The sequence below is a fragment of the Toxotes jaculatrix genome, chromosome 10 (assembly GCF_017976425.1).
Source record: "Toxotes jaculatrix isolate fToxJac2 chromosome 10, fToxJac2.pri, whole genome shotgun sequence".
Taxonomy (NCBI): Eukaryota; Metazoa; Chordata; class Actinopteri; family Toxotidae; genus Toxotes; species Toxotes jaculatrix.
The window spans coordinates 12676214-12700194 of NC_054403.1; the positions used below are offsets into that span (position 1 = coordinate 12676214).

The following is a 23981-nucleotide window of genomic DNA, read 5'->3' on the forward strand; positions in this document are numbered from 1 at the left end:
CGTGAGGCCTGAGGCCTAATGTTAAAAATTTGCGTGTAATCAGTGTTTTGGCATCCAATCACTTCAAACAGCCGAATGCAAAGCACAAATGTAAAGGTGTTTTTTTTCAATCACATGAAATTTAACAAAAGTGAACACAAGATGCCATTTGTGTTGTGTTTGTTTGGCTGCAAACACCTACATTGATTAAGCCTTTGTATAAGAGTTGAACAACAGGTGTCTTTGTGCATGTAAGGCTGCAGCGGGCAGAGAGTGGCCGGCGCTTAGAGTTTCACTCTTTGAAACTGATAGGGGTGAGCTGCTTTTCTCAGGCCTAACCCCAAATCTGCCGTTGATGGACAGACCACCCAACTCTCAGCTCTTATAGGCGCACAGTGGGGCCACTCGCTGCAAAGGCAGCCCCCTGTCATTCTGCTTTGGGAAGGAAATGGATCAGCCGACTGTTTGTCAAGTACACTGTCAGGGTCTTCTTCACAATCAAACATCCAGCCTTACACTAATGGATGCCGCTTGAATACATGCAGTCCTTTACAAACCCTTACTTCAGCGCCGACAGGAAAAAAAAGTTAATTCCTTTGTTGAAGTACAGAGAAGTATCTTGTAGGAAAAATAGGACAGAACGATCAGTAAAAGTGGAATCCCCAAAGATAAATGACATTTTTATGGTGATCTGTCCCCTTCGCCTCTTCAGTGCAGTTCACAGGGTCTCTGTTTAACTTTATTGTGGGACTTTATAGGAGGTTTCTGCCCTGTATTCTGATCAGAATAAAGATTCCCCCAGGATCTCACAGTGTCAGAGCAGAGGATGCCAGAGCCATTGGTCAGAGGCGGAGGGCCGGGGGTTAGCCTCACTGGGCTGCTCAGCTGACAGTGTGTTGTGGCCAAGAGTGGACTCAGACTGAAACAAAAGATTCACACCCATCCTCTCCTCTCCAGAAGGATCCCTTCCCTAAAGTCTTCCCGAGCAGTCGCATGGAGAGCAGAGCCACCAGATACATGTCCTGGATTGTGCTTGTTCCTAATTTTCTATCACATTTGTATATTTACAGAAAGTAATCACATATACTGGCGCAAGAAATGTTAGGAAGGAATTTAGCTCTGGTGTCCCCCATTTCTTTCCCCCAATAACGAGCAGAGAAGCTCAAGAACAGCCAAATGTTGCGTCAAATCTTGAGCCAAAACGAGCTGCTCTACCTCGTGTCTTGGCACATCAGACACAGTATCTCTTCGCATTTGGACACAACCCCTCCATCTATCTTTCTCCCAGATCTTTTTTTTTTTTTTTACTGTCATGAAGGCATGTTGCTGTATACGTACTCACACAGTGTGCCCAGTTAGCAAAAGGATACAGGTTGTGTTTGGATGGCGAAGGGGGCAACCCTGTGTAAGCCCAAATCCTAAACATATGTTCCCCCCCTCGCTGGATGAGATCTGAGATACTGATAATTACTTTCATGGCTTTTCTGGGGTGAGCTCTTATGAGGGAACCCCTCCCCAATTAAACTGGGGCCCCATGTGTCTCTCCAATCAATAAAATGGGAACAGGATCGAATAGCTCGGCCAACAAACAACACTATGTGAGCCGCACAAATTAAAACCCACCCTCAAGAGGAAAAGAAAAACAATAGTCGGTCTTTAGTTAATGTGGTTTATGCCAAAATAAGTATATAATCCATATGCTTATACAAGTGTGAAATGTTACAAATATTTCTGAGCTTGTGCTGAGCGTTGAATTGGTGACTTTCCTACGGCAGTCCAGCATCTCTGCTCTGAAATAAATCAATCCATTGCCACATAAATCATACAGCATATTAAACAATGGGGTTGAGACGAAATTAGGCCCGTGATTAATTTTTCTCTGGACATTTTTGTCAAAACGCTTACTTCATCCTACACTTTGTTCATTACTCAAACACATCTGGCTGACAGGTGCCCCGTCTGTTAAACGTTGAGTAATTTCATTCCAGCAAAGAGGAGCAAATGGAGAGGAGTGGAGGATAAGGTACTCTATCTTCTATCTGTGATGACATCAGGGCTCTGAGAGCTTGTTAGAGATGGAGAGTTAGAGCGGCGTTGCTTGGTTTCTACACAGTAATCCAGCCCACCGCTGTCAGTGCCCTTTCAAAGCACTGATTACTCCATTTCCAAGGGCCTAATCTCTGTAAACAATCTCTGTTTTCATTATCTTTTAAACTGATTAGCCCTATGAATATAACTTTCCAGCGCTGGACCAGACAGAAAAAAAAAAGCCCTGCCATATTGATGCCAGCTGTAGCTGCATGACCTTACAAGAGAAATAAAGCTGCGATACAAACACAGATAGAGGAGCACACTGGGAAAGAACATATGTGACTAAGACGTGCTTGAAAAGTATGACAGACATCGGATAAAAAAAGATTTCCTGAGGGAAAATCCTTAACCTGCTTGTGGTTTTGCACAATTTGCAGCTGGATATTATAGTCAAAACCTGGGAATAAACAAAGTCTGGACCATTTTTTCTCAGACTAGATTGACAGTTAAAACACAAACTACATAAAGAGGTTTCTCTGGTTACTCTTACTACTACATATTATCTTCTGTAACTGTAACTCTAACTGTAATGCTTGAACGTGCAGATATTAAAATGAATAGCTTCTTCTCTTCGTTATCTTTCTCTTTCTCTCAATCTTGATGTCTTTCGTGCCATTGGAAATTAAATTTTGGTTTCCACCCCATCCTTGTTCTCTCCCCTCTTTCTGGAGAAAGTGAGGTAACGTTTGCCAGCACATGTCTCCATCTGTTAACAAACACTTCCAACATGTTGAGAACAACATCTTGGCCCTCGGTCTCCTCCATCAGGATGTGATGAACGCGGTGCACCTGTCTCAGCCTCCAGCCTTGTTTCTGGCAGCGGAGAGACTGTCTCAACCTAACAACTATTCGCCCCCCATAACATCAAAGACGGAGAAGTTCAGATGAAAACAGTGGGTTTCTGTGCTTTCTTTTCCATTTTAACCTAACAATACAAATCATCAACAATGAACCCACTGGCCCCATTAGTTCCTTTGGCATTTTCTCATTTGCCAAAAATCACTTTAAGTCATTTAAAACGTCTCTGGTAGAGGAGCTGCTTAATGTCAATAAGCACGCGAAAGACATGACTTCTGTTAATCCTATTTGGTAAACAGACTTTAAGCATTCTCATGCACAGGCCCACACAATCACCCCAAACTGTAAATCACTCTGGACAGTAAATTACCTCCACTAATATGCCAGATCTGAGTGTTCGCTTAAGTCAACAACAGAGGGGAGAATAACAGCAAAACTACGTCAGAAGCTGAAGCAGCCTTGATTGCAGAACCTGAGAAAGAACTCATCCAATCACGCCAGGAGAGTCAGCGAGTTGGACTCAGCTCCGCGTTCGCATCGTGACACGGAGGAATGTTTAAGAATGAAAGCAAAACGGGAAAAAAAAAAGGACAACCTGGGTCACCTCGCTCTGAACTCCACACTTTAATTAACTAATGTATCTCCATTTGTCATAGCGTGACATTGCATGATTCTGAGGCAATCTGAGATGTTGGCTGGGCTCTGAGAGGGAAAAACATCAGCACCCTCTACTGACGAGCCGGCCAGCTTCAGGGCCCCAGCGGACTTTGATTTCATTTCCTTTCATTTGCATGAAGGTTGTTTGTCTAATTATCATCTTATGATAATGCTGCCACTGATCTGCCTGCTAATGAGGACCAGATCCATCCTCTGAGCTAGAAAACTCTGTGCTCTGTTTTCCATCATTTAACTCATTGTGACTGTTGTTAAACTTTAAGGATTATGACAATGACAAAATTACAGCTAAGTGTCAGAGCCACAAAAGGGCTCCACACTAAGGAGCTGCTCTTAAATAAGTAGATTTAATAAGCGAGTCTGTCCATGCTTCTTTTGCTGTTTCTAGCAGCCACAAGTTGGCGCCTGTTTTTAGGGACGGAACAAAAATTATTAGCTAATTATTTACTTTTTCTCATCCCAGATTTCTATTTTATTTTATTCTTCCCTTGTGAGATTTCGAGGAATAATTAAGAAGAAAAAGTCACATGAAGACGGCTTTCTGTGCACCACATTTCACATGTGCTTGGCCATATGACAACACTTCTTTCATAACTTTGGCAATTGGTGGCGATGTGAAAATTACTGTTCCATTGACACAATAACATTTAATTGGCTTACACCATCTTAAATTAAATTATTAAAGGTGAAATAATTGTTCAACACTTGTGCTTGCAAAGTTTGCTGCAATTTTTCACCCGTAAGAAAAATTTTTCAAGGAGAAGTTCCAAAGAAAAATGAATTAACACTGGCGAGAGAAAAGAGAACTGCAAGATCCAGCCCATCTCCCGGCTCCAATAATTTGTGTACAGTCCCTTAAGTACTCTGAACTTGATGGATGAGTTCCATAAAATCAAATAACTCACTTTACAAATGACTTTGCTCTTGCTATGCACATATCAAAGGCAGCGCTAGCTAAAATAGAAGTGCAAAGCATTTTATATCACCTTGCAAGATTAGTGAGAAAGCAAATATAAACTCTGATTCCAGGAACAGTTATCATTATAAATCCTTCCCTCCCACATCTGCTTGGACTAAGGGGGACAATAAGTCAGAGTAGCAGGTAGAACGTTTCGGGATATATTTGGCTTTTCTGTGAAAGGGAATGACTAAATATAAAGTGTGGGGTAAAGGTTTGCGTCAGCACTGAGATATTCTCAGATACGGGACGCCTGGCCTTTTTCATGTCGGCGTAACTGAACCTGCATCAGTATGTCACTGTCTCCTCAGCTAAACAAATTAGTATGTTTGATTGATCAAAGTTTATATGAGAGCGGGTATTTGATTTCAAACAGTGGGGGGGGTGCAGAGGAGGAGGGGGAATGTAAATGTATAGATACAAGGCAGAGTGAGAGGCAAAAGCAAAGGGGGGGTGAAAGAAAGAAGGAGAAGAAGAAAGAGAGAGAGAGACTGAGCAGCTGGATTGCCATGTAAATAGCTGTGCAGATAGGTAGGGTTGGGCTCGGTGCCAAAGGCTCTACAAAGGGCTCCTAACATCTGTTTGAGGGTAGATTCCTGCTCTGTGTTGTAGTAAGAATAATAGTCTCGCTCTGAGGGCCTGTTCCCTCATCAGACAGGATCATGATCACGCATACACGCTCCATAACGACAGACCGCAGCCCTGCAGATCGAGTGGAGCTGTTATTGCCGTTATTACTCTGCACCTCAGTCATCAGCATGGACAGACAGGTGGAACATTGCTCAGATAGTGAGGGCTCATTCATGAAGCAGGAACAGACTAATGTGAGACTGCAATTAATTAGAATCACTAGCCAGCAACACTGCCCTTACAATCCGTTCATTGATGAGTCAGTGACTGTGACCAAAAAGAATCAGGGTGTAAAAAGTTTAAAAACCCTACTTATATCGTGGGTAAGTGGGAAGTTCACGCCATGAAATACAGCGTTTAGTGTTCCAGTTTATATTTAAGTCAGCTGTCTGATGAGAACAGCGAAACCACAAGTTTGGAGTACGGATAATTAACTGCTAAACCAAAATGCTGGAGACACAGTTAAAATATTCCTACCAAGGTTTTCCCATCGAGCAAAAAAAAAAAAACAAAAAAAAAACTTGTGGGACATCTCTGTTGGTGTGTCATGACAGGGATCTTTTTTCCTCTCCCAAGAACATATGCAAGCAATTTGTACAACAAATGTTGGTTTTAGACTGTGTTCCTTACATACTAGTGGCTTCTCAAAACCTGGAGGGCTCCATTCGTTAGTGCTTGAAAGCAAAGCAAACAAATTAATTAACACTATCTTTACACGGGGTGGCCAAGGAAAACAGGCGCTGAAATGTTACACCATTACCTAAATTCGCATGCATCTGTCTGTGTCGTCCACTCCCCCCACCCCTCCTCCGCGTACACTCCCACCCCTCCCCATAGCACACAGCGCCCTTGAACAAGACCGAAGGACCACCTGCGTGAAAGAGGAGACCCTCTCTGTTATGTCTTTGCTAGGGAATGAAATAACACGGAATCCAGCTCTGCAAATAACTCACAGTGAAGATCATTTTCCACATGCTGCTTGACAAAAGGTAAAATAAGAACAGATGATATCCTTTCTCTTCTCTCTCACTGGGAGTTTGCAGCTCTGCTCTGCTCTGCAGCTACACTCCACAGTCCCTACACTCTGTTGGGCAGCTCTGCTCGCACAGCAGACGTAGGGGTTTGACCCCTCTTGGTGGCCTTGTTAACCGGGTGGTATAAGATACAAGCCCTCGGTGCTAATAGCCACTGATATTGAGTCAGCCATTTCTTCATGCCCTCCCTTTGCTGAGGTTAAGAGGGGTTTCAGGAACCTGATCCCAAATCTGATGATTACATGTGAACCCATCAGGAGCAGCAGGAGGCCTTCTTCCAAACCGACATTCATCACAGGAGAGGAAAACTGGGTCCGCTATAAACAGTATGGTTTTATGTAGAGGACTTTTGAGCATCTTGTTGAGGAATTTACACAAACTACACAGAAGACCAATACGAAGCTATAAAATGAAAAGATATGAAGCCATAAAAACCAAAGTGAGATGCTGGTAGGTGGTTTTCGTTAGCTCAGGCTAGCTGTATCCCTCTGTTTCCAGCCTTTATGTTAAGCTAAGCTAACCAGCTGCTGGCTGCAGCTTCACATTTACTGTACAGACATGAGGGTGGAATCTGTCTTCTTGAATAACTCTCAGCAAGAAAGCATCCACCTCCCAAACTGTTCAACTGTTTTTTTTTTTTTTAACATCAACAATGACTCTGCAGAATACAGACAAGCGCCTCCAGCGTGCTCCATAATCGATTGAAGCACATCTAAGTCTGTGCAACATACTCGTTTAATTCGTCCAAGCGGACCTTTGCCCAGCCCTCTGAAGAGGATACATATGAAGTTTGTCTAATCCAAATAAACAGGTGAGACACTTATTAGCCCCCAATTCCCGCTGCAAGTGTAACTTCATTTTCAATTTCGCCTCTCTCGCTGTGACTCATGGGAGAGCGACTTCAAAGCTGCAGCCATGCACTTGAGGTCATTATCTTCATTTCTATATCCTCTGCAGGTTCTCAGCATATGGGAACATTTTAACTCTGGATTTTGTGTGTGTGTGTGTGTGTGTGTGTGTGTGTGTGTGTGTGTGTGTCTGCAGCCATAAATCTGCCATGTCAACTATAAAATATGGCTGACCAGCAACAGATGTAGCTGTAATAGCTACCAAAAAAGAAAATGAAATAAAGAATTTAGCACCTCTAGATTTTTATTCTAACACTTAATAGCCATTTAGATTGATTGGAATTTTGAGTAGAGGAGATGGACAGTGAGTGAAAGTCAGAACATGCTCACGAGGAGGGAAGAAAAAGGGGGTTGGGTGTTTCCCTTTAATTTTCTATTACTCTGTTTCTCTTGCTCAATCTCTTTCTTTCTTTCTCCCCTTCTCTCGTTTCTTTAATCCCTCTCCTTCCACCCTTTAGCTGAGACGAATCCTCCTTTCATCCTCTTCGGCAGCGAGGGGACCTGGTGTCTGTTCGCACAAAGCCTGACCATCCCTGACTCCTCGTCAACCCCTTGCCCAATTCATCAAGCGGAGGCCCATGGGCATTCATCACCCCCACCACCTTTCATATCCCGCACCAGCTGAAAGCCACTGTCCCTCCTCTGACTTCAATGCAGCCATGACACACCCGTAAGATTTATAGTGGCATAATTAGTAGCAGTGAAAAAGGCCTGCGTGCTTTGGAGGGTCGATCATACTGTATCCCACTCAGAGGAGCTCTCAAAGCCAGTCACATCTGCTTCGAAATAGATTGCACCGCCACCACAAAAGTTGATAAATTAGCCAAAAAACAAGGAGCCAAGAAATTCATCAAAGCCTGACAGTGACATCAAGACAATCATGCACACTTTGGGTGATTTTAACACACTATTTGTCACCATTCGTTGGAAGTGAAACACCGTCATAAATCCCATCTCTGTACCGGGAAAGCTGCTGCTGCTGCCTGTGATGAGCAGCTCTGAGGTGAGAACTCCCCCTCAGGACGGGGGTTTCCGAAAAACAGCTTGAAGGAGGTCTAAAATAACATGCCTAATAGTTAAAGTGTGTTATTGATGTAATCACGCCCTCCCCTCCCACCTCGTCCTGCTGTCACTGATATCTCAAGAACAGTGAACTAATTAAAACACTCCTGGAGTTTGTTTTCATTTCGATCCTCACGCAGAAATAAAGTCTTCACTAAACAGCTGCAATTTTTCTTTTTTCTTTTTTTCTCCTGCAAAGCCGCAAGTTGGGACCTGCTGCCCCATTGTGTACAGAGGAGATGCAAAATCCCCATTCAATCATAAATTACACCTATTATTCATTATTCCTTATGTGGCTTTCTTTGTGCTGTCTTTCATCTGCATGATGGCACAGCTCACTGTGCACCTGAAATATCAACATGTTTCACGTCAGTGGTGGTACTTTGGCTTCAGCTGAGAGAAAGGCAGAGATGTGAGGGTGCTCATCAGTGGTGAGAAGTAACTGAGTACATTTACTCAAACACGGTGCTTCGATACAGTTTTGAGATGCTCGGATTTGCCTTGAGTGTTGTCATTATTCTACACAATAACTACACTATAAACTACACAACTAAACTACACAATAAAAGTTGATATTAGCACCACCTCAACTAACTACAACAGAAAAATGATACCTACAGTACTGGTACATGAATGTACCAGTAATAACAATATAAAATAAAAATAGAACACTCACATGGGCCTTTTTTCGTAATTTTTTTTCCTATAAATTTTGCATGAAGAACTTTTACTTAAGTAAAACATCCGAATCTTTCTTCCACCACTGGTGCTAATTCAGAAACCTTTTTTAATGAAAGTATAAGTAGTTAAATTTATCTGCCTATGTGTGGTGCTTACTGCTCTTTTTTATGTAGTTACATAATTACTAAGCAGCAGAACTCAGTGGGGAAGTAGCAGCTTGTTTGAAAGTTTGCACAGAAGTCAGTAAGGGAAATGAACATTTGTGGAAGATTAATGTTGGAGAGGTTTATAAAAAAAAAAAAAAAATCTAAAAGCTTTTTATTATAAGATCTTCTGAAGTCTCCAGAAGTTCATCCGACTCTGCAGCGGTCAGATTTGATTCTACACGTCATCAGAGTTTGGATTTTCCTTTTTTTTTTTTTTTTTTTTTTTTCTTCCTTGCCAGTAGTACAAGTGGTTAAGCTGCTGGTTTGCTAGAGCACATTGCAAACGTTGTGCAGTGGGGCGAGGAAGCACCTGCTTCCAACAAGGAGGTGGAGAAAATGCTCTCATGAAAACGTCCAACTGCAGTGGTTGGCACTGACACTTGTGCAGGAGGTCGGTGTGCTCTGAGATTATGCACAGGTTATTTTGATAATCTTATGTGTGTGTGTGTGTGTGTGTGTGTGTGTGTGTGTGTGTGTGTGTGTGTGTGTGTGTGTGAGTTAGAGAGAGAGAAGGTGGGAAGACGTCCACCTGATACTCTGCGGTTTTCCTTTTCTTTTCCAGGAGAGGCTATGGTGTGACCAAAAAAATCCAGTCAGAGTAAATTATGGATTGCCTTTGTGGTGAAGTGGTTGTTACAGGTTTTCATAGTGTGTGTAGCTTTTCGGCTTTGCGTCAGCTGCCATTTGTGTTTTAACAAATGATGGTCGTTGCTTCTGCATCTGTGTCGCATTTTAATGCACCACAAACTGTTGCCAGAGTTTCCTGCCCCTGGACAGACGATGTGTTTTTTGTTTTTTTATGTTTTATCAGAGAGCCTCAGGAGCGGACAGCATTCAGGAGCGCAGGAGCGATGAGAAGATACTTCTGGACTTGGATTTGTTAGGTCGGAAGACAGATACAGCTTAAAAAAAAAAAAACAAAAGAGAGAGAGAGAGCAAGTAGTGACACAGACGTAGCTTATAGGCTGCGGCATCATCAGTAGTAAAAGTTGGACTGAAAGTAGTCTACACATTGAGTAAAGGAAACTGATGCGCGTAAGAAGGGATGCCAGCCAGGCGTGGCTTGTGTTTGAATATCCAATGTGAGAATGCGTGGGGAGTATGTATATAATAGACTCTTTCCATCTGATAAGCAGAGATATCAAACGGATGATTAAAGCAAAGGACGATTAATAAACTGAGAGGACTCCGCAGATTCGGAAGGAGCACGGCGCGCTGGGTACGCTTTGTGCGTGCATGGACCGGACTTTGTGTAAACTTTTTCTCGCTCTTTGAGTCAACGAAACGTTTTAAATGCCTTCGCTTAATTTGACAGCTGTGCACACCATGGCAGAGGTCGGGAGTTTTCTGGGGACGATAGACTTGGATTTACAAAGCTTTCCTGCACTCGGGAATATGCCCATAGCGGAGCCTCCAGTAGGGTTGAATGAGCGGCTGGGGCAGATCGAAGGGAGGCTGCAACGGGGGTCGCCGACGGATTTCGGGCACCTCAAAGGGATCCTGAGGCGGCGGCAGCTCTACTGCAGGACCGGCTTTCAGCTAGAGATATTCCCCAACGGGACTGTGCATGGGACAAGACAGGACCACAGCAGATTTGGTGAGGGTATTTCTTTAGCATTGGACTTTTTATTTTCTTTTTTCCTTTTAAAATAATGAGACGATTTTGTTAGCCTTTATTATTTGTCTGTTTCAGTTGTCAGTAATAGGCTTAAAGTTTAGTTTACCATCAACGACTTATTAGTTAGTTATTGACAGAGGTCCAAATGAAAAGAGGTGAACAGTGGCCTCTCTTGAGGAAAGCAAATGTTAATATTACAAGGTTTAATAACAGTTTGTGGTGATTCACGTGGTCGCTGCTCTGCCATATATCCTGTACGATCAATTTAGATGATTTTCACCGCTGTCAGTCTAAAACTGGCTGAAGTGAGTTTAATTAAGACGCCTCCTTTTTTTTTTTTTTTTTCCTGCCACGCGTCCCCAGTGAGTTCCCATTCGTGCGTCACTGTCACCTGGCGCGCAGGGAGCAGCGGAGCACACACACACCTTTCCCTGGCAATCCCCGCTGCGCGTGGGGCGCAGGTGTCTCTCCTCAGCCGCAAACAAGCGGCGCGTGCGCGTCTCGCGGTCACGGCAACAAACGAGCGCCGCACGCGGCTCTGAAGATTTGGTACCGTTAATGTAAATGGAGCGAGGTGCGGCTCGCGGGAGAACGATAAACAGATGAGGTCAGGGGGCAGATACGCATATGTCTCGCGCCTCATATCCGTGCAGTCATCTCACAGGTGCAGGCCGGCTCGCTCGCGCAGCGAGGGAATAACTCTAAATTAAAGCATGACCACTGCGGAATTCAGGGAAGGTTTAATGTTCAGACTTGAGCCAAAACAAGCCGGTTTACAGGGATGGGTGGTCCGCGTGTTTGTTTCTGGCTTCACTTAGCTTTAAAATGCGAGGTCTTTGTCAGAGCTGCAGAAGAGGACATGGCTTTGATTAGAGGGATATGAAACACACTCTTCACCCCACAAAAAATTAGAGGGATCTTCTCTGTCATCCTCTGGCATCAGATGAGGTCGAGGAGATGGGGACCAGGTGGCTGTGAGCCGGCCTCTGCCAGTCAGCGCAGCCAGCTGGATCCTCTCTGACTAACCTCTGCATCACAACAGCCAATGGCTTTTAATTTTACCGGTTGTTTCCCCTGCCTTTGAAGTAGACGTTCACTTTACAGTGACTTCCTGTGAGTCAGCGGTTCACTAAACGACTTTACCCACATCTCAGCTTCATAAAAGTGACTTCTTAGTCTGTATTAGTAGCCCTTTTGGGAAGTTCTAAAGACAGGATGAACACATTTATAGACACCACAACCCATTATGATAGAGTGGAGTGATATATGTTACTTAACCAATACCCCATCCAAAAAAGAAAGCTGGAAATCAAAGAAATCTTCCGCTGGCGCTCTTCTAATCCAGTCATTAGATCTATCTTTTCTGTTGTGATCAGTGTCAAAATAAGTTATTCAGTGACCTTAAATCTGCAGTTTTTCAAATGGAGCCTGGAGTGGAGAGACAATGGGTTTTCTTATTTCATATCAGAAATAATACAAAGCAAAAAGCACATTGAGACACAAGACGACAGTGAAAATCTTGCAGAGCAGAATCAACAGTAAAAGCAAAAATAGCTGAAGCTTTCACTCCCCAGAGCATGTGTCTGATACATAATCTGACTGGTGTGCTGTCACACAAGAGGAGGCCACTTGTTGCTGTACTCCTGGCTGTTTCCTCAGAGGGGGCGGGGGGTTACAGTGTGTTTGTGGGCTTCATTGACTAGTTTGTGTTGCATGTGTGTGTGTGTGTGTGTGTGTTTGACCTCAGGTATCCTGGAGTTCATCAGCCTGGCAGTGGGTCTGGTCAGCATCAGAGGGGTGGACGCTGGACTCTACCTCGGCATGAATGAGAAAGGAGAGCTCTATGGGTCGGTGAGTCAAAAACCCCTCCTTTCATTTACAACCCCGCCCTCGCCATTGCAGCGCGGGTCTCATTCACAACAAGCCTGGCACTAAAAATTCACATGACTTGCTTCACAGAATGCAAAATTGAGAATCCACATCAGTACTGAGAAAAGACATTCTCAGACGCAGTGTGAGGGTGCGCCTGTTATCAAGGTTCCCGTACGTGGCAGACGGGAAAAACACAGTGAGACAAAACAAGTCATCTATGTTTCTCTCACACTCTCTGTCTCAGACCTCCCTCCCCTGCTGCTTTCCTTCAGCATGGTGACCAGAGAAATTAATAAACTTTTATACCAAAAACAACAGGAGCAGTATCAAAGAAAAGAAAAAGAAAAAAAAAAGATATTTATACTTGTTTCTAATATGAAAAGATTCAAGGAAAAGCAGCTTTAGAGAGCGAAATGGCCTCCTCATTTAGTTTTGAGATATGCAGAAATATTTACATATTTTCCCAAAGTGGAGACAGAAACGTTTGGAGTCACTTTGGATGTGTGCTGAGGGTGAATTTGGTGGAGATTATGTCTCTGCGCACAGCTGGACTCAAGTTTGGACTCCAGTGTTAAATGTAGAAGAATTATCGTGTGTTTTTCCACAGCAAATGTAGTTTCTAGAGAACATCTGTTTTTTGGGGGTGTAGGGGACGGGGGCGGTGGGGGGGGGTTCTTCGTTTCATTTTGGCTGACTTTTGGTATCTGGAGTCAGAAAGAGGGGGAAATGGAAGAGATAAAGACAATGAAGGGGAAGTATGTGAGGGTTACCTGTATCAGGTGTCCCAGGGCATTACCTGAGGGCCTCTCAGGGCTTAGACCCTCCGCCCCCCCATACCCCACCCCTGTCTCTGAACATTTTTGAACAGAGGCTACTTTTAAGCACAGCCATTATGTTGAAAGTGCAGATATTGTTACTGCATGCTATCAGAGTCTGGCATCCTGGAGCTTTGACCCTGGGGGAGGGGCAGGTGACGGAGGGAGGCAGTGATTTGGAGGGGTGACAGGGGGTAATTGCACACCTGACTGAGTCACCTGACTGACAGAGGGAGCGATGTAGACATGTCTGTCTAGGCATGAGGGGCCAGGAGGTGGTAGGAGGCAGGATGGGGGTAACAGGTAGAAGAGTGCTTCCGTCCCACAACCACCAGACCTTGACAAGCTTTTGATCCAATGAGGTTTGTGTGTGTGTGTGTGTGTGTGTGTGTGTGTGTGTGTGTGTGTGTGTGTGTGTGTGTGTGTGTGTGTGTGTGTGTATTAGGATGAAGCTAGCCCAGTCATGTGCCCTCAGGGCTGTGTTTACAGACAACAGCTACACCACACAGCCGCAGCCAAGCAGAGCCTGACAGCCAATCAACAAAATTGCTGCTGGAATAAAAAACGAGACTCTTGCACAAACACTTGCAAGAAGTATAAAGTGTGTTAAAAGGCAGAGATTGACTGATCGTGAACATTTATCTTCTCCTAAGCCAGAAAAAGTTCAAGTCCAAGGGAAAGGAGGGAGAGTGGGAGGTAGCAACTGTCTGATACACCCTCAGAGTGGTTCATATTTGGGCCTCAGTTCCTCAGTGATACCCTTGACTCTCCTGAGGTTCATCTCTCTTGCAGAGCAGCAGAGACTGACTGGTCTTGGCAGGAAAGCATCTCCATCCCCAATGTCTCTTACTGCTCTCACACACTCAATCAGCCAGCACACTCTCACCTGCTGAACCCACGGCCATCGCTCATGCTGCTCTGTCAGCGAAAGGCAGAGGCTTTGAGAGCTCACCTCTGCGTGTGTGTGGGAAGATTGAACTCCTGCTCACTGTTCTCGTTGCATTTCTGGGAAGGAAATAATTCTCCATGCACAATGAGAGGTTAACAGGTCTGAGGAGTGAGGTTGGGGTGCAAGGTGAAAAGCCACTCATAATGACTTCCCCTCGTTTGTCATAATGAGCACCTGCCTTGTCGAGCTTCTACTGGTTCACTTCAGCTTTCAAGTGCAGTCCAAAAGAGTTAATGACAAACACAAACTCTTGTGGAATCTGCATGCAAAAGCAGCACCATTCATCTCAGTCTCAACTGCATTTTAATGACTCTTCAGTCTTTCTGTTGTTGCATATTTTCTTCATTTTTTTTTTTCCCTCGCTCAGTGCCGTGCAAAGCAGGACTTTCAGCATATGAATAAAATGTTGTTTTCTGTCCTGCAGAAGAAGCTGACAGCAGAATGTGTGTTCAGGGAGCAGTTTGAGGAGAACTGGTACAACACCTACGCTTCAACTCTGTACAAGCACACGGACACGGGACGTTTCTACTACGTGGCTTTAAACAAGGACGGCTCGCCCAGGGAGGGCGGCAGGACTAAAAAACACCAGAAACTCACCCACTTCTTGCCCAGGCCCGTGGAGATTGAAAAGATCCCTCAAGCGTACAGGGACTTATTCCAGTACAGGTGACCAGCACTTACACTTGGAGAGCTGGTTACAGTGGGAGGAACAGAAAAAAAAGAAGAGGAGAGAGGGGTTGTTGTGGATGTTTTGGACCTGGTGCAGAACTGTTTACCCTCAGCTCCCCCTGAGGTCACTGTGTTTGCGCCTCAGCCCACTTACCAAGCACGTACAGCACTGACATAAACAATGTGCACGTCCCTGGATTTTTGCCTCTTTGCTTCTGTAGTGGACTTGTGACCTCGGAGAGGAGGGAAAGTTGTCTTGTTAAACCACTACAGACACGGACGAAGGAGGCCCACATGACTGACCCAGCTGTGGGGCGATCAAATCAGGTGCCATGTTTTCTCAATAACCACTTTTTAGCGGTAAATAAGTAGATTTTGAAGCAACATGCGACGGCAGACGGAGTTGCGGCGCTTGGCTGTTTTGAGTAGCACTAAGCAGGTGGGGAGAAAAAAAAAAAAAGAATGGTCGACTATGAGAACACAGAGAAGAGGTTTTCAAAAGCTCCAAAAGAAAACAGAAAGCACTGCAGATGTCACATGGTGCATTTGTCATTTATGCACTATACACGGTCATGGTAACGTTACATGTAAGAGAGGGAACATTAGACATACACAGAGACAGATATGTAAAAGGTAAAGGTCAGAAACATACAAACTGTGTGCTACATGCAGGTGAGGTGGCAGGTTTTGAATAGTTAGGCCTTAAAGAGGCTGTAAGAAGAATGTCTGTGAGGCAGAGAACAGACTGTTACACAGGGGAACCGGAGTTTTATCAAGTTGTCGTCAAAATCAAAGATGAAAGTGGGGATGTAAAATCTCTATGATGAATGTGTGTGATAGATGAAAGAGCACTTACTGCACATCCCCAGTCCCAGCTGTACGCTCACTTGGTCTCCCATGTCATCATACGTCTAACGATCGCATTCATCACATTTAAATGAAAATATCAAGCAGCGTCTTGTAGGAGTAGTATGCGAAACAAGTGATTAAGCTTGGGACTAAAGCACTTCTCTGACTGTGGTTGTAGAGAATAAGAGATGTTTTTTTTTTGAAAGGATGGTGACTTGTAATGTTCGGAGTGTCAGGAACATTATGAAAAAATTGCAAGCAGCTGAGGTGTACATATGGGTGATCCTATTTATGAGATGTACAATATATTTATTTTCTACATATAAAGTATAAATATAAATCTATATATTTATTTATTGCAAAGACTTTATTTTGTAATGAACTTGAAGTTATCTGGACTGTAGATTCTACTGAAATTACACCAAAAAAAAAAAAATAAAATAAAAAAAAATAAATAAAAATGAAGAACTGCAATGAACATGACAATAAAATTGTCCTGCTATCGAGAACTCATTGTGACAGACTATTTTTGCTTGGATTAAAATCTGATGTACCAATTAAAACCAGATATAGATATCTATGTGAATGTTGCATTTCTTTCCTTTTTGTTTCCATCCATGCTCGCAGTGTGGCTTTGTGAATGGCACTGTCGGTGGGTCAGTCCACCTCTTCAGTCCAGATTGAAATAGCTCAACAACTGTTGGATGGATTGCCGAAAGATTTTTATACCGACATTTAAGGTCCCCAGAGGATGGATCCTGCTGACTTGACTTTTCTTCTAGTGTCATCATGATGTTGATGTTTTTGTTTTTCCCCTGATAATGAAGAGACGTACGTTAAAAAGTAGTTTTCCTTAGCCTGAACAGAAACACTTTTGACTTTGCTGATATAACACACTACTGAAAGACAATGTTATATAGTCTGCTCAAATTATTAAAATACACCATTTCAAGTGTAATGTCTTTTAAAGCAGTGACCTTGTAGCATTTTCTCCTGCTGCCCAAAAGACTGAGAGGGAATGGGGGAAAAAAGATACAGCAGATTTTTTTGTTTCTCAGAGGAGAACACCCGTACAATCTCATGCCAATTTGCCCTCATAAACCCTTTACCAAGTAATGTGCACAGGACCTCTCTGTCTCCATAAGGTCTTAGTCAGCCTACATCCACCGTAGAAAATCAGATTCCTTATGCAACTGGATCCCGACTCCTAATTGGCTTTACACATCAGCATGGATTTAGGGCAGCGATTGGTTGTTCGCTGCCGGGGCCTCATAGACTCCACTATAGTGCAGTCTGCAGCGGGTCTGTTCAATGGACAGAAACAGCTGCCCGCTGCACAGAGAACCAGCAGGGATGTGCTGCAAACCTGGAGTGGTGGTAATCTGGGGCTAAGAGGGGATGGGATCAACATTTCAACATCTGCAATAGTTGTAATGTTTCTCCACTGGCAGATATCTGTAAGCTGTGAGAGCAAGCTCCCCTGGGGGGAGGGAATGGAAAAGTCAAAGACATGCAGGGGAAAACCCTGGCAGACTGAGAAATGAAAACAATACCGGGAGAGGGAAAAATAGATGAAAGATTGAAGGGAGAAGAGAGTGGGACAAAAGGCACTTGGTGCTGTGGGTGTGAAATACAGGGACAGTGCATCAGGATGCATCAGCGAGCTGCTTTCCAAAGTTTGGGAATTTATTTGTTTATACCACTCTCATTTGTGTATGGTAAATATCAAGCTGGATCCAGGAGACTGTTAACTTAGCAGTTAGCTTAGCATTAATACTGAAAGCAAAGAGGAAAAGCTAGCCTTCCTCAGATCAAAGGCAACATAAATCTGCCTACCACCTAAAAACAAACAAGCTAGCATGCTATAACTTGTTTCACCTTTTACATAAACTTAAGAGTAAAAACATAAAGTTGTGCTTTCACAGGGGGCTGTGTAGTTCTTGGTCGGGCACAATGGCTTTGTGAAGTCTCTGCTGGTTGTCTGGCAAACCAGGAAGATTGTGTTACCTTTGGGCACAGTCAGACTAGCTGTTTCCCCCTGTTTCTAGGCATTATGCTAAGCTGGGCTAACCGGCTGCTGGCTGCAGATTAATATGTAGCATACAAACATGAGAGTGTTATAAACTAAGTCTTGGCAGGAAAGCAGATAAGTGTTTTTCTCCAAATGTCAACCTATTCCTTTGATTATACCTGAAACCACAGTTTCCTGTTCATTGATTGCACAACACGTGCATGTCGTTACCCATCTCTCTTCACTCACTGTCAACAGTATAATAAAGGCATAAAAAAAAAACTGGCAAACATTTTGTTAGGAGATTTTTATGACTCTTAAATATCAATATCCGTATAAACCTCAAACATCCACCATCACTGGGGCTTCAGATACATTTTAGTACAAGTGTGTACCTCCTACCAACGTTCCCCACCATAAATTGTAAGGGAATTTATGCAAAGGAATGCAGAGTGCTTAAAAACAAATAAATCAAACACAGGAGTTGCTCATTCTTTTGGTCACTTTATTAAATGTTATATTAAATACTTATCAAGATAATAGCAGATCAGATTCATGGCAAATCAAGTTGGTGTATTTGCTAACATAAGAACATTCTTAGAGGAGGGCAAAAAAAGTTTCTCTACACTTATGAAATACACCTTGTGCAAACACAGGAGCCAACTAGAGACAACAGGCGTCTCTTCATGAGAAATGTACATATTCCTCATGTTTAACAGCTACACCAGTTTAAGCATTTAGAAGCAAGAATGTGCCAAAGTAGAGTACAGGTAGTCTGGGTGCCTGCCTGGTGGGACTACAGTGTCCAGGAGGGAGGCTTCTCACAAAGCAGGGGACACTAATCAGCCAGGTATGATAAGATTTCCAGTCTTTACTTCTTCCTGTCAAGTCCAACCTGAAATGATTCATTTCAAACTGTGACAGACAAGTAAAGGGAAACGTTTTGGGCCCTGTGATACGTGGCTGAAGTGGTTGTGCTTCTTGAGACCCAGTCAGTCACCCAACATTTGGGATCAACACAAGTGGAACATAAACAATGAACAGGACGCACAGTGCTATGCTAGACAACACGTGACGATGAGAATGATGTTACAAAAAGGTCATAGGAACCGGCAGGCAGTTTTGAACAACACAAGCATTCCATTACCATGTTCAGCGACAACTAATGTAAACACTTAAAAGCATAATAGAAAAGGTTCTCAACAAATTTCAAATCTCAGAACTTTACAGAGGTTTTTTTTTTTTAGGAAACAAATCTAAGGCCATACTTTTTATGTTTTTTTTAATGTTTTTGTTGACGTATCAGTTTCTTCTCTATTCCCCCCCTCCCCTAAAAGAACAGGACTTTGCAGCACCAACAGCTGTCAGTGGAGAAATCTCCTGGTGCTAATCATTGTGTAGAGCTTTACATCATAGAGTCCTGTCACCAACAACACTGGTCCCACTCAGGTTTAGTTAGGCATTTAAAACAGTATAAAAAACTGACTTTAAATAATAAGGAAACCCTCTTAAGGGGAAAACAATACAATGCTTAAAAGCATTGGGGGTAAAACTTGTCTTTAAATACATGAAAAATGAAGATATAGAACTTGAATAACATTAAGGCGGTATATACATTTTTTTTTCCTGTTGTACTTCCTAACAGATCTTTCACTCACTCATTTGTACATTTTATTCCACCCTCTCTCAGTGAACTACAGATTAAAGGACCGAGAGTCTATCCCACGTGAGGCCCGAGTGGACAGCAGCCTAGTCTCAAAACTACTCCACTCTCTGCTTGGTGCACAGGTTTGCTTTGAGCTCTGAGCGGTCTCACAGTGTGTTTGTTACAGGGCCACGCTTGGACTGGGCCACTGGGAGCCGGCGAGCTGAGTGGGGCGGGAGGGGAGAGGGGCTGATGCAGAGTCCTTGTGACCTACAGGCCCTTGGAGGGCCCAGGATTCTTGCCCAAGCCTTGATGGGAGCCCAGGCCATGCATTTGCTGGTAAAGCCCCAGCAGGTCCATCTGGCTGAGCCCGCTGGCTCCCAGCATGCCGTTCTGCAGGGCCAGCTGGTTTAGGTAGTTAGCCTGGTTAGCCATGGCAAGCTGCTGCTCCTGCACCTTCCTGTTGGTGATCAGCTTCTGCACGAACATCATCAGCTGGGCAGACACAAACATAGACGGACAGTTTAAGTAACTACAAATAACTGTAAAATTACAACCATAATTAGCCATAATGTCTTATTTAATCATTTACCTAAATACATGTGAACAAATACTATGTGGACAAAAAACAGGTTATTAGAAGAAATCTGCCTAAGGCAGGAAATTAAGAACGCAGCCACTGTACAACCTGAATTTGCATACAGCTCATGGTCAACCTGGTTTCTCCACCATCCCCTCTAACATTTCCCAACCAAGGCTGGCAAAGGAAGTTGAAGGCTTGTTTGTTTTTGCATTTGGCCTGAGTGAGCACTTTTTTCAGTTTTAGTCAGATTTTAACACCAACAACTTGACAGTTGAAGTTTGAGGTCAAGTATAATGGAGTTTCAGAGATGTAGTCAAAGTTAACTAAGAGCTTGTAAGGGGTCAAAGACAGAAAAAGAGACACCATGACTGCAGTCCAGATTTTAAATACAATCAACAACATATTGTTGATTAAAAAGTATTAAACATTTTTGTCAGTATGTCCCAGTTGTACCTACTACAGTTTTGTGTGTTACAGTTTAGTTTGCTAGTAACATGTTGACAGCAGACATTGTCTCGTACACAGCGCAGTTCTTACCGTCTGCTGCCTGGTGAGAACGTCCCTGTAAACCGCTTCCCTGCGCTTGATCTCCAGCTCCACACTGGCCTGTCGTCCCAGAGCCACGGACTGGACCTGACTCTCTGTGAGTGACGGGTTCTCCTTCCACTGTGGAGAAAGACGAATGTTCACGTGTGTTAACCTCAACCACCATTGCAACCACAATCACGTTGTAGTCCAATGGCAGAAAGAGGACTTTATTAAAAATCCTTCTTTAGAGAAATAAAGATCTAAGATTAGTTATTACGATTATCTTCACGGACTGGAGACTGGTTTTGAAGCCGTGCTGCAGAAAGTTTTGACACTCACCACTCTGGCAATCGTGTCCTCCAGTGGCTCCCGGGATAAAGTCTTCAGTGCATTTGTTGCTTCAATTACCTTTTGGCGTCCCTGGTTTATAAGGTCCTGTAGACAAATGAAGGAGATGGAAAACATGAAACAAGAGGCAGGTGCGCTTTCCTTTTTTTCCACCATAAGCAATGTAAGCAAATATTTACTACGTATCTTCATGCAGCGCATGGACATATACAATATTTCTGAAATTAACACTGAACACAGTAATGTAGTGACACTGAACTGTGCAGCTCTACAGAAATACTTCTAGCTCATTGTTTTGCTTTTATAGCCTGCATATTTACTATTCTGTTCACTCTCCCTACTCCCAGCATCCTTATAGGCAGCAAATGCCACCCAAAAAAAAAAATAATAATAAAAATGCTGTATTGGATTAAGTCTCCCCAGCACCAAATCGCAAACAAAGTTAGCGACAAGCTGGTGAAGAAATCCTCAGGAGCTTGTGAATACAAAGCTAAAAGGAGTGTAAATATCAGATTTACATTCATCAGGTGGCTGGAAACAGGATTCCAAATAAATGCTAATCCTGCCCTGTGTGTGCTGAATGTGAAAACAGGCAACACAACCAACAGCTAATATCTCAGTCAGCTTTACCTCCTTCAGTATGTGTGGTGATTTTAAGCTCCAAAATCTGTCGATATGATCTCCGAACAAATTATTTTTATTTACACATTTATGAGAGTCTGTGTGCTTACAAAGATAGAGCTGCAACAGAATTATTTCTTACATGCCCCGATTACAAGAAATGAAGCCAGTACACAGTTTGTTTGTTTTACACCCATTTGACCTCCTTGCTGAAAAACACAAATCGCTTCTCGGACCTTCTATCCTCTCCCTCAGTCTGATGTGCCGCCATGTATAAATAGCCGCTGCCCCAGACACGGAGTATTACAAACTGTTGGGTGGAGGAGCAAGGGGCAGAGCTGGGCTCGTTGGCTACTAGACTGTTGTCACAATTAGCAGTGGGGTCTGAGGAATGTGGGGCGCCATGCCGTGGGGGGAAGGAGAGGGAGGAGTGTGAGGCAGGAGAGGGGCATGTGGAGCTCATTACTTACCTCCAGCTGCTGGTTGTTCATGGAGGCCAAAGCCGCCACGTTGTAGGAGAAGTAGCTGGAGGTGCCCATGTCCATGGGGGAGTATGATGCCTGGTAGTTGGTCCTCATGGACAGACCCTGACAGATGAAAGACAGAGACAGAGGGGGGGGGGGTGAGGAGGCAGAGCCCCCCACCCCCACGCCAGAGTCCCAGACAGAAGAGCAGGATTAGTACACATCAATTAGGCAGGTGTTAAGAGCCACCAAGGGCATGATGGGAGAGATAGTATCACTGCGGTCGACCAGGCAACAGCTCATTTCACCTGTCAACCTCATTCACACAGTGAGTGTGAGTCCAGCTCTTCACTTCATGTTCAGTCAGCTTTCAACACTTCACACATTCAACTTGTTTTACACCGCAAGAGCAACAAGTTGCCTGATATCTGCCTGCTCCTCTTACATTAAACGTGTGTGTGTCTGTGTGTGTGTGTGCGTGTGTGTGCGTGAGAGAGTAGTGACCTGAGGTAAACAGTCTTGTCTCAGTAAAGGCCAGCAGGATGCCGATGTTTGTGTGTAATTGAGCCTCTGCTGCAGATGGTTTTCCCGTGCCCTGTAATCTGGCCATCCGGTATGTAGGGGTATGTGTGTGTGTGTGTGTGTGTGTGTGTGTGTGTGTGTGTGTGTGTGTGTGTGTGTGTGTGTGTGTGTGTGTCTGTGTGAGATGGGGGCCAGTGGGGCTCTTTGGACCTGGTCAGAGACAGGTGTGCTGGCCTAAACAGTACAAAACCTCAAAACAACCACAAAACCACAACACACATGGACACTGGCATGCGTGCGTGCGTGCAAACACACACACACACACACACTTTTCACTTTTGGGTTTGCCAGTAACAAGCAGCCACTCTTGGACTTGAGCTGCATCGTCAGATGCTCCTCAGACCTCAAACATCTTCAGACAGGCAGCAGACGCAAAAATTTAGACTTGACTTCATTTCCAAAACTCAGCGTCTGAAATCTAAATTTACGACATGAGGCTCGCTAAGCTCAGCAGTGAGCGGATCCCAGTGAGGCAGAGGTCTCCGGGGTTCAGTTTAGTTTTGGGCATCTGATCATGTTCTCATAGTTTTTCCCATTTCCTGAGTTGCAAATCTGATATTCACACACATAGCTTTTCCTGGCCACCACCGGCCAACGCTTAAGTTGTAAAGACATTAGCAGAGGCCTGGTTACGTTCCAGTTGTTTCTCCTACAAAGCTCAGACTATACAGTGCAACACTGAACAGCCTCTCATGGATGAAAGTGAGTTCTTCTGCATCCTTAGCATGTGACACATGGCAGTGATGCGAACGCAATTGAAATCCTCACACTTGCCTTCGACGTCACTGTTTTTGCCTCAACTGGGAACCCTCTGTTCTCTTGAAAAGAAGAGGAGCTCGGAGGGAAAAGCCGCTTAAGGCACACAGAGGGCAGAGGAGGGAGTGCGTGTTGGAAAAATAATCATTAGAGTGAATTAGAATCTAGGATTACACAGGGGGGAGAGGAGACCTGCTCCTGCTCTCTTACAACATCAAGCACGCCCCCCCCCACCACACACACACACACACACACACACATACTTCTCCAAATAAACCCAGCTAATTGCCCATTGATTTGTCATACAAGAAAGGAGAGGGAGGAGGAAGAGGGGACAATGGGGGAGGCACAAGAGGAAACGAGAGAAAAGTGAAGTGTTAACACAGACAGAAGTGGAGTCCCTAACCCTCTGTGGACCTAGTTAGCACTAACACTGCATTTTGTACAGCAGACCACTGACTTGATGGAGGGCCAAGATGGCCATCGCTGGAGTCTGGGTGTGGGGAGGGAGGCCCTGTCATCTGCTTACTCTAAGTGATGAAAGGATTATACAGATCCAACACTAACTCACACATCCGGACAAACAAAAGTGGGGCCTTGCTTAGCCCACCTTGCACTTTGATGTCAATGACTTGGAGAATGATGGACA

At 44.0% G+C, this 23981-nt stretch overlaps 2 protein-coding genes across 2 annotated transcripts in view; one reads left to right on the forward strand and one right to left on the reverse strand.

Moving 5' to 3' along the window:
- Window positions 1–10123: 10123 nt before the first annotated feature.
- On the forward strand, window positions 10124–16255 carry fgf16 (fibroblast growth factor 16). Its single transcript, XM_041047598.1, has 3 exons — window positions 10124–10619; window positions 12388–12491; window positions 14701–16255. The coding sequence occupies exons 1-3, from the start codon at window positions 10316–10318 to the stop codon at window positions 14944–14946; spliced, it is 654 nt and encodes a 217-aa protein (XP_040903532.1). The 5' UTR covers window positions 10124–10315; the 3' UTR covers window positions 14947–16255.
- A 2038-nt stretch (window positions 16256–18293) lies between these two features.
- atrx (ATRX chromatin remodeler) overlaps window positions 18294–23981 on the reverse strand; it is a 29059-nt gene continuing 23371 nt past the window's right edge. Inside the window, exons 31-34 of the mRNA XM_041047597.1 lie at window positions 22001–22117; window positions 20901–20996; window positions 20571–20699; window positions 18294–19945 (exon numbers count right to left, since the gene is read on the reverse strand). Of these exons, the coding sequence (XP_040903531.1) occupies window positions 19721–19945; window positions 20571–20699; window positions 20901–20996; window positions 22001–22117 (567 nt within the window). The 3' untranslated portion in view covers window positions 18294–19720. The remainder of the gene's footprint in view (window positions 19946–20570; window positions 20700–20900; window positions 20997–22000; window positions 22118–23981) is intronic.